Consider the following 15817-nt stretch of genomic DNA (forward strand, 5'->3'; position numbering starts at 1 on the left):
TCACCCTCTCTCCCTCACCCCTCTCTCTCCTCGACCTCCCTCTCTCCTCCTCCCTCTTCCTCTCCCTCTCGCTCCCCTCCCTCTTCCTCGCCTCTCCTCTCTCGCGCTCGGCCTCCCTCTCCCTCCCTCTCTCTCTCCTCTCTCCTCCCTCTCTCTCCCTCTCTCGCTCGACCTCTCTCCCTCTCTCGCTCACCTCTCTCTCCCTCTCGCCTCGGCCTCTCTCTCTCTTTTACCCCCTCTCTCTCTCTCGCTCGACCCCTTCTCTCTCGTCCCCCTCTCGCCTCCCTCTCTCTGCTCCCCCTCTCTCTCTCTCTCTCCCCCTCTTTCGGCTCCTCTCTCTCGCTCGACCTCCCTCTCTCGCTCGACCTCTCCCTCTCCGCCTCGACCCCTCCCTCTCCTCGACCTCTCCCCTCTCGCTCACCTCCCCTCCTCACTCCCTTCTCCCTCTCCCCTCTGCTCGGCCTCTCCCCCTCTTCGACCTCTCCCCCTCTCGCTCGCCTCTCCCCTCTCTCCTCCTCTCCCCTCTTCGACCTCCCCCTCTCTCTCTCCTCTTCCTCGTCTCTCTCCCTCTCCCTCCTCCTCTCGCTCGACCTCTCCCCTCTCGCCTCACCTCTCCCCCTCTCCTCACCTCTCCCCCTCTCCCCTCTCCTCTCTCCTCTCCCCTTCTCCCGACCTCTCCCTCCGCCTCTCCTCGCTGACCTCTCCCTCGCCCCCCCCTCCTCTCCTCCTCACCTCCCTCGTTGCTCCCTCCCCCCTCTCCCTCTCGCGCTCGGCCTCTCCTCGGCGCTCGACCTCCCCTCGCGCTCGCCTCCCCCCTCGCTCCCTCCCCTCCGCTCGACCTCCCCCTCCCTCGCCTCCCCCTCTCTCTCGCGCTCGACCTCTCCCCCCTCTCTCTCGCGCTCGACCTCTCCCCCTCTTTTCGGCTCGACCCCTCTCTCTCTCGCTCGCCCTCCCCCGCGCTCTCCTCGCGCTCCCTCTCCTCGTCTCGGCCTCCCCCTCGGACCTCGACCTCCCCCCTCTCCTCGACCTCTCCCTCGCGCTCGACCTCCCCTCTCTCTCTCTCGCTCGGCCTCTCCCCCCTCTCTCTCTCGCTCGACCTCTCCCCCTCTCTCTCTCCGCTCGACCTCTCCCCCTCTCTCTCTCGCTCGACCTCTCCCCCCCTCTCTCTCTCGCGCTCGCCTCTCCCCCTCTCTCTCTCGCGCTCACCTCTCCCCCCTCTCTCTCCTCGCCTCTCCCCCCTCTTCTCCCTCACCTCTCCCCCTCTCTCGCTCGCCTCTCTCTCTCTCTCTCCTCACTCTCTCTCTCTCTCTCGCGCTCGACCTCTCTCTCTCTCTCTCTCGCTCGACCTCTCTCGCTCTCGACCTCTCTCCTCTCTCGCCCTCTTCTCTCGTTTTCTTCTCTCCCTCCTCTCTCTCCCTCTCTCCTCCTCTCTCTCCCTCTCTCCTCGACCTCTCTCTCTCCTCTCTCCCTACCTCTCTCCCTCTCTCCTCGACTCTCTCCTCTTCTCTACCTCTCTCTCTCTCTCTCCTCACCTCTCTCTCCGTCTCTCGCTCGACCTCTCTCTCTCTCTCTCGCTCGACCTCTCTCTCCGTCTCTCGCGCTCGACCTCTCTCTCCCTCTCTCGCGCTCGACCTCTCTCTCCCTCTCTCGCGCTCGACCTCTCTCGCCTCTCTCGCGCTCGACCTCTCTCTCCCTCTCTCGACCTCTCTCTCCCTCTCTCGCTCGACCTCTCTCTCTCCCTCTCTCGCTCGACCTCTCTCTCCCTCTCTCGTCGACCTCTCCCCCTCTCTTCTCCCTCGACCTCTCTCCCTCTCTCGCCCTCTCTCTCCTCTCTCGCGCTCGACCTCTCTCTCCCCTCTCGCGCTCGACCTCTCTCTCCCCCTCTCTCGCGCTCGACCTCTCTCTTCGCTCGACCTCTCTCTCTCTCTCTCTCTCGCTACCTCTCGTGCTCGACTCTCTCTTCTCTCTCTCGCGTGCTCTCCCTCTCTCTCTCGCGCTCGACCTCTCTCTCTCTCTCGCGCTCGACCTCTCTCTCTCTCTCTCTCTCTCTCCTCGGCCTCTCTCTCTCCCCCCTCTCTGCGCTCGACCTCTCTCTCTCGCTCGACCTTCTCTCTCTCTCGCGCTCGACCTCTCCTCTCTCTCGCTCGACCTCTCTCTCTCTCTCTCTCGCGCTCGACCTCTCTCTCTCTCTTCGACCTCTCTCTCTCTCTCTCCTCGCCTCTCTCTCTCTCTCTCGCGCTCGACCTCTCTCTCCTCTCTCGCGCTCGACCTCTCTCTCTCTCGCCCTCTCTCTCCCTCTCTCCTTCGACCTCTCTCTCCTCTCTCGCTGACCTCTCTCTCCTCTCTCGCTCGACCTCTCTCTCCCTCTCTCGCGGCTCGACCTCTCTCTCTCTCTCTCTCGCTCGACCTCTCTTTCCCTCTCTCGCGCACCTCTCTCTCTCTCTCTCGCTTCGACCTCTCTCTCTCTCTCCGCTCGACCTCTCTCTCTCCCTCTCTCGCCTCGACCTCTCTCTCTCCCTCTCTCGCGCTCGACCTCTCTCTCTCCCTCTCTCGCGCTCGACCTCTCTCTCTCCCTCTCTCGCTCGACCTCTCTCTCTCTCTCTCGCTCGACCCTCTCTCTCCCTCTCTCGCTCGACCCTCCTCTCTCTCTCTCGCGTTTCGACCCCCCTCTCTCTCTCTCGCGTTTCACCCCTCTCTCTCTCTCGTGACCTCCTCTCTCTCTCGCTCGACCCCCCCTCTCTCTCGCTCGACCCCTCTCTCTCTCTCGCTCGACCCCTCTCTCTCGCGCTCGACCCCTCTCTCTCGCTCGACCCCTCTCTCTCGCGCTCGACCTCTCTCTCTCGCGCTCGACCTCTCCTCTCTCGCTCGACCTCCCTCTCTCGCGCTCGACCTCTCCCTCTCGCGCTCGACCCCTCCCTCTCGCGCTCGACCTCTCTCTTTCCTCTCGCGCTCGACCCCTCCTCTCGCTCGACCTCTCTCTCTCCCTCTCTCGCTCGACCTCTCTCTCTCCCTCTCTCGCTCGACCTCTCTCTCCCTCTCTCGCTCGACCTCTCTCTCCCTCTCTCGCTCGACCCTCTCTCTCTCTCTCGCGTTTGACCCCCCTCTCTCTCTCGCGCTCGACCCCCTCTCTCTCTCGCTTCGACCCCCTCTCTCTCTCGCTCGACCCCTCTCTCTCTCTCGACCCCCCTCTCTCGCGCTCGACCCCTCTCTCTCGCTCGACCCCCTCTCTCTCGCTCGACCCCCTCTCTCTCTCGCGCTCGACCTCCCTCTCTCGCGCTCGACCTCTCCCTCTCGCGCTCGACCCCTCCCTCTCGCGCTCGACCTCTCCCCTCTCGCTCGACCTCTCCTCTCGCGCTCGACCTCTCCCCTCTCGCTCGACTCTCTCTCCCTCTCGCGCTCGACCTCTCCCCTCTCTCGCGCTCGACCTCTCCTCTCGCCTCGACCTCTCCCCCTCTCGCTCGACCTCTCTCCCCTCTCGCTCGACCTCTCCCCCTCTCGCGCTCGACCTCTCCCCCTCTCGCGCTCGACCTCTCCCCCTCTCGCGCTCGACCTCTCGCGCTCGACCTCTCTCTCCCTCTCTCGCGCCTCCCCCTCTCGCTCGACCTCTCCCCCTCTCGCGCTCGACCTCTCCCCTCTCGCTCGACCTCTCCCCTCTCTCGCTGACCTCTCTCCCCCTCTCGCTCGACCTCTCCCTTCTCGCGCTCGACCTCTCTCCTTCTCTGCGCTCGACCTCTCCCTCGCGCTCGACCTCCTCCCTCGCTCTCTCCTCCTCGACCTCCCCCCTCGCTCTCTCGCGCTCGACCTCCCCCTCGCCTCTCCTCGCTCGACCCTCCCCCTCCTCTCCTCGCTCGACCTCTCCTCGCGCTCGACCTCTCCCTCGCGCTCGACCTCTCCCTCGCGCTCGACCTCTCCCCCTCTCTCGCTCGACCTCCCCCTCTCTCTCTCGCGCTCGACCTCTCCCCTCTCTCTCTGCGCTCGACCTCTCCCCTCTCTCTGGCCTCGAGCCTCTCCCCCCCTCTCTCTGCGCTCGACCTCTCCCCCTCTCTCTCGCGCTCGACCTCTCTCTCTCTCTCTCGCGCTCGACCTCTCTCCCTCTCTCGCGCTCGACCTCTCTCTCTCTCGCGCTCGACCTCTCTCTCTCTCTCTCTCTCTCGCGCTCGACCTCTCTCCGCGCTCGACCTCTCTCTCCCTCTCTCGCGCTCGACCTCTCTCTCTCTCTCTCGCTCGACCTCTCTCTCTCTTCTAGCGCTCGACCTCTCTCTCTCTCTCTCTGCGCTCGACCTCTCTCTCGCCCGACCTCTCTCGCCCTCGACCTCTCTCTCGCCCTCGACCTCTCTCTCTCGCTCGACCTCTCTCTCTCGCGCTCGACCTCTCTCTCCCTCTCTCGCGCTCGACCTCTCTCTCCCTCTCTCGCGCTCGACCTCTCTCTCCCTCTCTCGCGCTCGACCTCTCTCTCTCTCTCTCGCGCTCGACCTCTCTCTCTCCGTCTCTCGCGCTCGACCTCTCTCTCTCCGTCTCTCGCGCTCGACCTCTCTCTCTCCTCTCTCGCGCTCGACCTCTCTCTCCCTCTCTCGCTCGACCTCTCTCTCCCTCTCGACCTCTCTCTCCCCTCTCTCCTGGCTCGACCTCTCTCTCTCCCTCTCTCGCGCTCGACCTCTCTCTCCCTCTCTCGCGCTCGACCTCTCCCCCTCTCGCTCGACCTCTCCCCTCTCGCGCTCGACCTCTCCCCCTCTCTCGCTCGACCTCTCTCTCCCTCTCTCGCGCTCGACCTCTCTCTCCCTCTCTCGCTCGACCTCTCTCTCCCCTCTCTCCGCTCGACCTCTCCCTCTCTCGCGCTCGACCTCTCTCTCCCTCTCTCGCGCTCGACCCCTCTCTCTCCCTCTCTCGCTCGACCCTCTCTCTCCCTCTCTCGCTCGACCTCCCCTCTCTCCCTCTCTCGCGCTCGACCCCTCTCTCCCTCTCTCGCGCTCGACCCCTCTCTCCCTCCTCTCGCGCTCGACCTCTCTCTCTCTCTCGCGCTCGACCTCTCTCTCTCTCGACCTCTCTCTCTCTCGCTCGACCTCTCTCTCTCTCGCTCGACCTCTCTCTCTCTCTCGCTCGACCTCTCTCTCTCGCTCGACCTCTCTCTCTCTCTCTCGCTCGACTCTCTCTCTCTCTCTCGCTCGACTCTCTCTCTCTCCGCTCGACCTCTCTCTCTCTCTCGCTCGACCTCTCTCTCTCTCGCTCGACCTCTCTCTCTCTCTCGCTCGACCTCTCTCTCTCTCTCGCTCGACTCTCTCTCTCTCGCGCTCGACCTCTCTCTCGCGCTCGACCTCTCTCTCGCGCTCGACCTCTCTCTCTCTCTCTCTCTCTCTCGCGTGCTCTCTCTCTCTCTCGCGCTCGACCTCTCTCTCTCTCTCGCTCGACCTCTCTCTCTCTCTCTCGCGCTCGACCTCTCTCTCTCTCTCTCGCGCTCGACCTCTCTCTCGCGCTCGACCTCTCTCTCTCTCGCGCTCGACCTCTCTCTCTCTCTCTCGCTCGACCTCTCTCTCTCTCTCGCGCTCTCTCTCTCGCGCTCTCTCTCTCGCGCTCGACCTCTCTCTCTCGCGCTCGACCTCTCTCGCGCTCGACCTCTCTCGCGCTCGACCTCTCTCGCGCTCGACCTCTCTCGCGCTCGACCTCTCTCGCGCTCGACCTCTCTCCGCGCTCGACCTCTCTCTCTCTCTCTCTCTCGCGCTCGACCTCTCTCTCTCTCTCTCGCGCTCGACCTCCCTCTCTCTCTCTCTCGACCCCCTCTCTCTCTCGCGCTCGACCTCTCTCTCTCTCTCTCTCTCCCTCGACCTCCCTCTCTCTCTCTCTCGACCCCTCTCTCTCTCTCGCTCGACCTCTCTCTCTCTCTCTCTCTCTCCCCCTCTCTCTCTCGCGCTCGACCTCTCCCCCTCTCTCTCTCGCGCTCGACCTCTCCCCCTCTCTCTCTCGCGCTCGACCTCTCCCCCTCTCTCTCTCGCGCTCGACCTCTCCCCCTCTCTCGACCTCTCCCCCTCTCTCGACCTCTCTCTCCCTCTCTCGCGCTCGACCTCTCTCTCCCTCGACCTCTCCTCTCTCGCGCTCGACCTCTCTCTCCCTCTCTCGCTCGACCTCTCTCCCTCTCTCGCTCGACCTCTCTCTCGCGTCGACCTCTCTCGCGCTCGACCTCTCTCGCGCTCGACCTCTCTCCCTCTCTCGCTCGACCTCTCTCCCTCTCTCGCTCGACCTCTCTCCCTCTCGCGCTCGACCTCTCCCCTCTCTCGCTCGACCTCTCCCCCCTCCTCTCGCGCTCGACCTCTCCCCCCTCCCTCTCGCTCGACCTCTCCCCTCCCTCTCGCGCTCGACCTCTCCCCCCCTCTCTCGCTCGACCTCTCCCCCCTCTCTCTCGCGCTCGACCTCTCCCCCCCTCTCTCGCGCGTCGACCTCTCCCCCCCTCTCTCGCGCTCGACCTCTCCCCCCTCTCTCTCTCCTCGACCTCTCCCCCCTCTCTCTCGCTCGACCTCTCCCCCTCTCTCTCGCTCGCTCTCTCTCCCTCTCTCGCGCTCGACCTCTCCCCTCTCGCGCTCGACCTCTCCCTCTCCCTCTCGCGCTCGACCTCTCCCCCCTCCCTCTCGCTCGACCTCTCCCCCTCTCTCGCTCGACCTCTCCCCCCTCTCTCGCCCGCTCGACCTCTCCCCCCCTCTCTCTCGCTCGACCTCTCCCCCTCTCTCCCCCTCTCTCTCTCGACCTCTCTCTCTCTACCTCTCTCTCTCTACCTACCTACCTCTCTCTCTACCTACCTCTCTCTCTACCTACCTCTCTCTCTACCTACCTCTCTCTCTCTCTCTACCTACCTCTCTCTCTCTCTCTCTACCTACCTCTCTCTCTCTCTACCTACCTCTCTCTCTCTCTACCTACCTCTCTCTCTCTACCTACCTCTCTCTCTCTCTACCTACCTCTCTCTCTCTCGACCTCTCCCCCCCTCTCTCTCTCGCGCTCGACCTCTCCCCCTCTCTCTCTCGCGCTCGACCTCTCCCCTCTCCCTCTCTCTCGCTCGACCTCTCCCCCTCTCCCTCTCTCGACCTCTCTCTCTCTCCCTCGCTCGACCTCTCTCTCTCCCTCGCTCGACCTCTCCCGACCTCTCCCCCCCTCTCTCCCTCGCTCGACCTCTCCCCCCCTCTCTCCCTCGCGCTCGACCTCTCCCCCCTCTCTCCCTCGCGTCGACCTCTCCCCCTCTCTCTCTCGCGCTCGACCTCTCCCCCTCTCTCTCTCTACCTACCTCTCCCCCTCTCTCTCTCTACCTACCTCTCTCTCTCTCTCTACCTACCTCTCTCTCTCTCTCTCTCTACCTACCTCTCTCTCTCTCTCTCTCTCTCTACCTACCTCTCTCTCTCTCTCTCTCTCTACCTACCTCTCTCTCTCTCTCTCCTCTACCTCTCTCTCTCTCTCTCTCTCTCTACCTACCCTCTCTCTCTCTCTACCTACCTCTCTCTCTCTCTCTACCTACCTCTCTCTCTCTCTCTCTACCACCTCTCTCTCTCTCTCTACCTACCTCTCTCTCTCTCTCTACCTACCTACCTACCTCTCTCTCTCTACCTACCTCTCTCTCTCTACCTACCTCTCTCTCTCTACCTACCTCTCTCTCTCTCTCTACCCACCTCTCTCTCTCTCTCTACCTACCTCTCTCTCTCTCTCTACCTACCTCTCTCTCTCTCTACCTACCTCTCTCTCTCTCTCTCTACCTACCCCTCTCTCTCTACCTACCTCTCTCTCTCTCTACCTACCTCTCTCTCTCTCTACCTACCTCTCTCTCTCTCTCTACCTACCTCTCTCTCTCTCTCTACCTACCTCTCTCTCTCTCTCTACCTACCTCTCTCTCTCTCTCACCTACCTCTCTCTCTCTCTCTACCTACCTCTCTCTCTCTCTCTACCCTACCTCTCTCTCTCTACCTACCTCTCTCTCTACCACCTCTCTCGCTCTCTCTCTCACCTACCTCTCTCGCTCTCTCTCTACCTACCTCTCTCTCTCTCCTACCTCCTCTCTCTCTCTCTCTCTACCTACCTCTCTCTCTCTCTCTACCTACCTCTCTCTCTCTCTCTACCTCTCTCTCTCTACCTACCTCTCTCTCTACCTACCCTCTCCTCTCTCTCTACCTACCTCTCTCTCTCTCTCTCTACCTACCTCTCTCTCTCTCTACCTACCTCTCTCTCTCTCTCTACCTACCTCTCTCTCTCTCTCTACCTCTCTCTCTCTCTCTACCTACCTCTCTCTCTCTACCTACCTCTCTCTCTCTCTACCTACCTCTCTCTCTCTCTCTACCTACCTCTCTCTCTCTCTCTCTACCTACCTCTCTCTCTCTCTACCTACCTCTCTCTCTCTCTCTCTACCTACCTCTCTCTCTCTCTCTCTACCTACCTCTCTCTCTCTACCCTACCTCTCTCTCTCCCTACCTCTCTCTCTCTACCTACCTCTCTCTCTACCTACCTCTCTCTCTACCTACCTCTCTCTCTACCTACCTCTCTCTCTACCTACCTCTCTCTCTACCTACCTCTCTGCTGGTTATCTATGAATGTTTAAACATCTTCAAGAACGATCTGGCCTTAATGGCCATGTACTCAATCTCCACCTGGCACTGCCAGAAGAGGACTGGCCACCCCTCAGAGCTAGGTTTCTTCCTAAGTCCCTGCCTTTCTAGGGAGTTTTGGCTGGGTTCCTGTAAAAGCACTTTGACATCTGCTGATGTAGAAGGGCTTATAAATACATTTGTTTGATTTATTGATTGAAAACAGTGATACATGCCATCTGAGAATGACAAAAGCGAATCATAGAATTTACAGGATTTGTTTGGACAGAAGTCAGTGTGGAAAGCTTGTTCTTTATCCAATGTTGATTTTGAATGATGCAAATTATTTTTGTATTACCACTGAGATTGTGCTGGTTGGTGGAGCTCCTGGTAGAGAGGGAGAGTGGAGAGTCAATGAAGGATTCTGCCCACCACAATGTATTTTCCTGGAGTATCTCTCATGTGCTAACAAGTGAGACAATGCTGACCTCTACCGGACGTGGAGAAGAACTACATCAACATTCATCATCACATGCCAATCAGAGGGGATAAGTAACCAAGCTACTTCTGAGACACTAACAGGATTCAGATGGTTCTTGTCCTCTTCCAGTGCTTGCAGATCTGTCTGTGTATCATTATCCGTCTGTGTCTGTGTGTGTATGCATCGTGATTCCTGTGTGTGTGTGAGTGAATCATGATCTGTTTGTGTGTGTGTGTATCGTGATTTTAGTGTGTGTGTTCCATTATCGAGCTAGCACCACCACAACAGTGGAGCTCTGGGCTCCCCGGTGGTATTGCAGCACCTTCTGTGTGTGTTTCGCCTCCGCCTGCACTGGGAGGGAGCCATTGAGCCAGGCTCAGATAATACACCTCTCCTTTCACCATATGGAGATGCACTCAATAGAGGTAGGAGTCAGCAGAGGTGGGAATTAGGCATTATGTATAGCGGATTTATGATGTAATATACATTGGGTAATAGTGCAGACGTGACTGGTGGAAATACCTCTCATGCTAACCATGCAGATTTGGTGTTTAATTTGCGACAAACATTTTGATATAAAGGCATTGGATTAGGTTAGAAGATTTGTATTACTCGCTGCTCATGTTGCTTCCCTCCTATTCTCAGTTTAGAATGGATGCTGAATATCTTTGCATAGAGTCAACAGAAACCAATATCAGATTTTCTAAGGAGAAATGCTTAGTAAAGCCCACCTGAAAAAAACAGGCTAACTTGCCAACTATTAACACAGGGTCTAGCTGTGTTGACAAGAGGAGACAACATAGCTTTTCGTCTGCACTGGGGGAATTTGCAGGAAATTTGCTTCCACCTGTCCAGGTCTTTCACATCAGGGGTGTCGTGAGTTTCCCAAAAAAACAAAAATCTTTAGAACTAAGATAATCTTACATCCATTGGTAGGCAATGGAAGAACGACCTTAATGCTGAAGATGATATTTTGGGGACAAACTCACCCCAAACAGTTGAAAGAGAGGAGACAAGGGGAGAGGAGTCAATTAGATAGTAGACAAGGAGAGACTAAGCCAGTGTAGGAGTCATGGCAGGCAGGGCTTCCTGGTGATGTCATGCTGAGGAGGGGAGGGGGGGGGGGGGGAGGGGGGGAGGCAACAACAGCTGGAGCTTCAGTGTGTAGAGTTGGAGCTGCTCATTGGTGAGATGTTAATTACACTAACGATTCCCTCCATTTCCACTGGAGCCAAAGAAGAGGCCTCTTCTGCTACAGTGGCCAGCAAGATTCTGAACAAACACACACATGCTCAATACAGCAACACAGCAAGTGCTCTCCTACCATTCTTACAGTATTGTCAACAATGTTATACTTATGAGCATATGCAAATCAAAACCACGTAACACCACTGGCAAAATTTTAAAATGTGGAATTCCAAAACAAAATCGAGCTACAGCAAAATCCACAACCACCATGAATAGCCTAATAATAATAATAGCATCCTCACCACATATAGCCTATTCCACCAGCATACACTAAAGGTCGACCGATTAATTAGGGCCGATTTCAAGTTTTCATAACAGCCGGTAATCGGCATTTTTGGACCCCGATTATGGCCGATTACATTGCATTCCACGAGGAATGCAATGCTTGGCAGGCTGACCACCTGTTACGCGAGTGCAGCAAGGAGCCAAGGTAAGTTGCTAGCTAGCATTTAAACTTATCTTATAAAAAACAATCAATCTTCACATAATCACTAGTTAACTACACATGGTTGATGATATTACTAGTTTATCTAGCTTGTCCTGCGTTGCAAATAATCAATGCGGTGCCTGTTAAATTATCATCAAATCACAGCCTACTTCGCCAAACGGGTGATGATTTAACAAAAGCACAATCGTTGCACGCATGTACCTAACCATAAACATCAATGTCTTTCTTAAAATCAATACACAGAAGTATATTTTTTTAAACCTGCATATTTAGTTAAAAGAAATTCATGTTAGCAGGCAATATTAACTAGGGAAATTGTGTCACTTCTCTTGCGTTCATTGCAGGCAGAGTCAGGGTATATGCAACAGTTTGGGCCGACTGGCTCGTTGAAACAAATTTTACATAATTATGACATAACATTGAAGGTTGTGCAATGTAACAGCAATATTTAGACTTAGGGATGCCACCCGTTAGATAAAATACGGAACGGTTCTGTATTTCACTGAAAGAATAAACGTTTTGTTTTTGAAATGATATGTTTATTATATTATAATTAAGTCTATGATTTGATATTTGATAGAGCAGTCTGACTGAGCGGTGGTAGGCAGCAGCAGGCTCGTAAGCATTCATTCAAACTTTACTGCGTTTGCCATCAGCTCTTAGCAATGCTTGAAGCACAGCGCTGTTTATGACTTCAAGCCTATCAACTCTTGAGATTAGGCTGGCAATACTAAAGTGCCTATTAGAACATCCAATAGTCAAAGGTATATGAAATACAAATGGTATAGAGAGTAATAGTTGACGCGACATAATTCATATAATAACTACAACCTAAAACTTCGAAACTGGGAATATTGAACCACCAGCTTTCATATGTTCTGAGCAAGGAACTTAAATGTTAGCTTTTTTACATGGCACATATTGCACTTTTACTTTCGTCTCCAACAGTGTTTTTGCATTATTTACAACAAATTGAGCATGTATCATTATTTATTTGAGACTAAATAGATTTTATTTCTGTATTATATTAAGTTAAAATAAAAGGGTTCATTCAGTGTTTTTGTAATTGTCATTATTACAAATATATATTATAATATATACCGTAATTTCCGGACTATTGAGCGCACCTGAATATAAGCCGCACCCACTGAATTTAATTCAAAAAAATGTTTTAACATAAATAAGCCGCACATGTCTATAAGCCGCAGGTGCCTACCGGTACATTGAAACAAATTAACTTTACACAGGCTTTAACGAAACACGGCTTGTAAAAAAATAAATTGGCTTTAACGAAACATGGCTTGTAACAAAAATAAATAGGCTTTAACGAAACACGGCTTGTAACAAAAAATAAAAAATTAGCAGTAAGCTTTAGTTGTCTTTTTGCATTGAGTCAATTCCTTACGCTGCTGTTTCCAACGTCTTATCATCGACTCATTAAGACCAAGCTCCCGTGCAGCAGCTCTATTTCCTTTTCCAACAGCCAGATCAATCGCCTTCAACTTGAAAGCTGCATCATATGCATTTCTCCGTGTCTTTGCCATGATGAGGGTGACAAAATGACTACCGTAATCAGAATGATGGGAAGTTTGAGAGTGCTCGATTTAATCTAAACAGTAAACAAAAAAGTTGTTTGACCTTAACCCGTTCGGCAATTTCATTGGTCCCTAGAAAGCTTCATGCCGGCAAAAAACTGAGCACGTCACAGAATGTGTTTTTTTGTAGAAATTTTTTTTGAAAGTGGGAAGAATCCATATATTAGCCGCGTCATTGTTTAAGCCGCGAGGTTCAAAGAGTGGGAAAAAAGTTGCGGCTTATAGTCCGGAAATTACGGTATATATAAAAATCGTCCGATTAATCGGTATATGCTTTTTTTGGTCCTCCAATAAATCGGTCTTGGTGTTGAAAAATCGTAATCGGTCGACTTCTAGCATACACCACATTAAACAAAGAGGTGGAGTCAAATGACCACTGTCTTCATGAACTGTGTCATCAGCAAAGACTAAGACTGGGCTATACACACTCGAAACAACACCACAGTTTTCATTGCAATATAGTGTATCACAACCAAGGTAGAAACCTTATCTACCACCACAGCACACCAGACGGTCCAACATTTTAGGAAAACATAGCAGCACCACAGTGCCCTGCTAAGTGTCTGATTACCTGGATTGTGCCAAAGTCCACGTTCTCGTAGTGGAAGTGGGCGCACTCAGCCAGCATGGGGAAGTGGCCTTTGGTGAAGGACAGTCTGAAATAGAGAGACAGACTGTGGTTAGGATAAAGGCTTAAGGCCTAAGGGTCTGATGGATAATGAAGAGCGTAAAGGAAGGGGGGAGGGTGGAGAAGAAGAAAACATAGTACAAGAGAGGGGAGGAGAAAGAGGGCAAAAATAGATACAATCCAGTAGAAAGGGCAAAATTGAAGGAGAGCGGAAGAGAGAGACTGAGAAAGGGACATGTGTGAGGGGCACAGATAACAAGAGTGAGGTAGAGACAGAAAGAGATGTAGAGCGATAGCTGAAGAGAGAAAAAGGCTGCAAGAGAGAACAGGGTGGGAGCCGAAAGAGACAGCAAAATGGACAGTAAAAGGATGATCAATAGAGAGAGATGTGTAGCAGATGTGAGGAGTTAAGGCGGTATCAGAAGGCCCATGGCAGGGTAAGTCTACTCGGTCAGATGGTCCACTCACTTCTTGACATTCTTGACCTTCATGCTGGCCGTGCTGCTGCAGGAGCGCAAGAGGGGCTCGGCGCTCAGCTCGGGGACCTCGGCACTCCGCGCCTGCATGTTGGAAAGGAAACAGACACACTCGTCAATGCATGACCTGTGACTTCACCTCTGACAAACAACTCCAGATGAGTTTACCTGCATGCGAGAGAAACCTAGGGACAGTGCAAACCAAACCAAAATTGTTCAAAGAAACAATTCCAGGATGTAGTGACTGTTGTCAAAGTAGCTACTTAATATTTTTGTATTTTTCATGTTAGTTGGATAGAGAAAGTGAAAGAGCGGAAGAAAAGTTAGGAGAGTGTATTAGAAGGGCAGTCGGTTGGATTCAAACCTACCAAAGGCTAGACCACCCCAGGCCCCTTCTAGCTACGTTTGACCCAACATGGTAAAGTCTGACCCCTGACAGAGTCTAATCTGTGACCGAGTGAGGTTAAAACGCACTTGACAACATTACAGCAAGTCATCCTGTGTGGCTAAAGTCAACAAGGGAAAAGAAAAACACCAAGCTAACAGAGAGAGAGAGACCTAAAGAGCAAGAACCCAGACTTAAAAGAAATTGGAAATACAGACATTGTCATCCTACAAGAAACATGGTATAGAGGAGACCACTGGTTGCCCTCTAGGTTACAGAGAGCTGGTAGTCCCATCCACCAAACTACCAGGTGTGAAACAGGGAAGAGACCTAACTCACTATTAAATTAGTCAAAAAAGGAACATTTTAAATCTGTCTAGAAATTAAGAAGGAAATTATCTCAACAGAGAAAAATGTCCTCATGTGTGCTACCTGTATCCCCCCACTTTAACAATGACAGCTTCTCCATCCTAGAGGGGGAGATCAACCATTTCCTGGCCCAGGGACGTATTAGTCTGTTGTGACCTAAATGCCAGAACTGCACACAAACACCTACCTGGAGGTGACAGTATTCCCTCCCAAATATGCCCCCCAAAACACAACTATGACAAAACCACCAAAAATGGGTCACAACTCCTGCAGCTCTGTCGCACGCTAGGTCTGTACATAGTCAATGGTAGGCTTTGAGGAGACTCCTATGGTAGGTACACCTACAGCTCATCCCTTGGCAGTAGTACTGTAGACTACTTTATCACTGACCTCAACCCAGAGTCTCTCAGAGAGTTCACAATCAGCCCACTGACACCCTGTATCAGATCACAACAAAATCAGTTTACCTGAACAGAGCAATACTTAATCATGAGTCATCAAAGCCAAAGGAACTGCACAATATTAAGACATACTATAGATGGAAGGATAGTAGTGTATAAACCTACCCCCAAAAAAACAATTAGGCAACAAAAAATGAAATCCCTTTAAGACAACTTCCTGGACAAAACATTTCACTGTAATAGTGAAGGTGTTAACCTTGCAGTAGAAAGCCTAAACAGTATATTTGACCTTTCGGCTCACCTATCAAATCTAAAAATGTCAAGCAGACAAGAAAATGAAAAACAATGACAAATGGTTTGATGGAGAATGAAAAAACCGAATAATTATTATAATTTAAAAAAAAAAATCTATCCAAACAAAATCATAAAGACCTAGAAAACCTGCGTCAACGCCTTCAGGTAGCCTAGTGGTTAGAGCGCTGGGCCAGTAACCGAAAGGTTGCTAGATCGAATCCCCGAACTGATAAGCTAAAAATCTGTCGTTCTGCCTCTGAAAAAGGCAGTTAACCCACTGTAACTTGCCTAGTTAAATAAAGGTTAAATAAAAACATTTAAAATAAATACAAATAAAATAAAGGGTGAATCACTAAAACAATAAAGAAATACACTACGGGAAAAAAAGAAACATTACGTAAGAAATTAGCTCAACGTAATTGCAAATCCATAGAATCTAACCATTTCCGGGAAAATTGGAACACACTAAACAAACAACACCAAGAGTTATCTATCCAAATCAGAGATGTGTGGGTTAACCACTTCTTCAATCTTTTTGGCTCTATAACAAAGAACAAACAGCAAAAACATGATGCCTCACGAGTGACAAACAAAGGCAAAGTCTTCAATATGTGGATATATTGAAGCAACATCTCAAGACATCAGTCAGGAAGTTAAAGTTTGGTCGCAAATGGGTCTTCCAAATGGACAATGACCCCAAGCATACTTCCAAAGTTGTGACAAAATGTTTAAGGACAACACAGTCAAGGTATTGGAGTGACCATCACAAAGCCCTGAACTCAATCCTATAGAAATTTTGTGGGCAGAACTGAAAGAGCATTTGCGAGCAAGGAGGCCTACAAACCTCAGTTACACCAGCTGTCAGGAGGAATGGGCCAAAATTCACCCAACTTATTGTGGGAAGCTTGTGGAAGGCTACCCGAAACGTTTGACCCAAGTTAAA

The 15817-nt window shown here is 52.8% G+C and overlaps 1 protein-coding gene across 6 annotated transcripts in view; it reads right to left on the reverse strand.

Annotated features, from left to right (window-relative positions):
• LOC106603643 (rho GTPase-activating protein 32) overlaps positions 1-15817 on the reverse strand; it is a 255879-nt gene that overhangs the window by 83244 nt on the left and 156818 nt on the right. For all 6 annotated transcript variants that reach the window (XM_014197559.2, XM_014197558.2, XM_014197556.2 and 3 more), the window contains exons 4-5: positions 13418-13509; positions 12893-12977 (exon numbers count right to left, since the gene is read on the reverse strand). In XM_014197559.2, coding sequence (XP_014053034.2) covers positions 12893-12977; positions 13418-13509 — 177 coding nt within the window. The remainder of the gene's footprint in view (positions 1-12892; positions 12978-13417; positions 13510-15817) is intronic.

The sequence above is a fragment of the Salmo salar genome, chromosome ssa04 (assembly GCF_905237065.1).
Source record: "Salmo salar chromosome ssa04, Ssal_v3.1, whole genome shotgun sequence".
Lineage (NCBI taxonomy): Eukaryota > Metazoa > Chordata > Actinopteri > Salmoniformes > Salmonidae > Salmo > Salmo salar.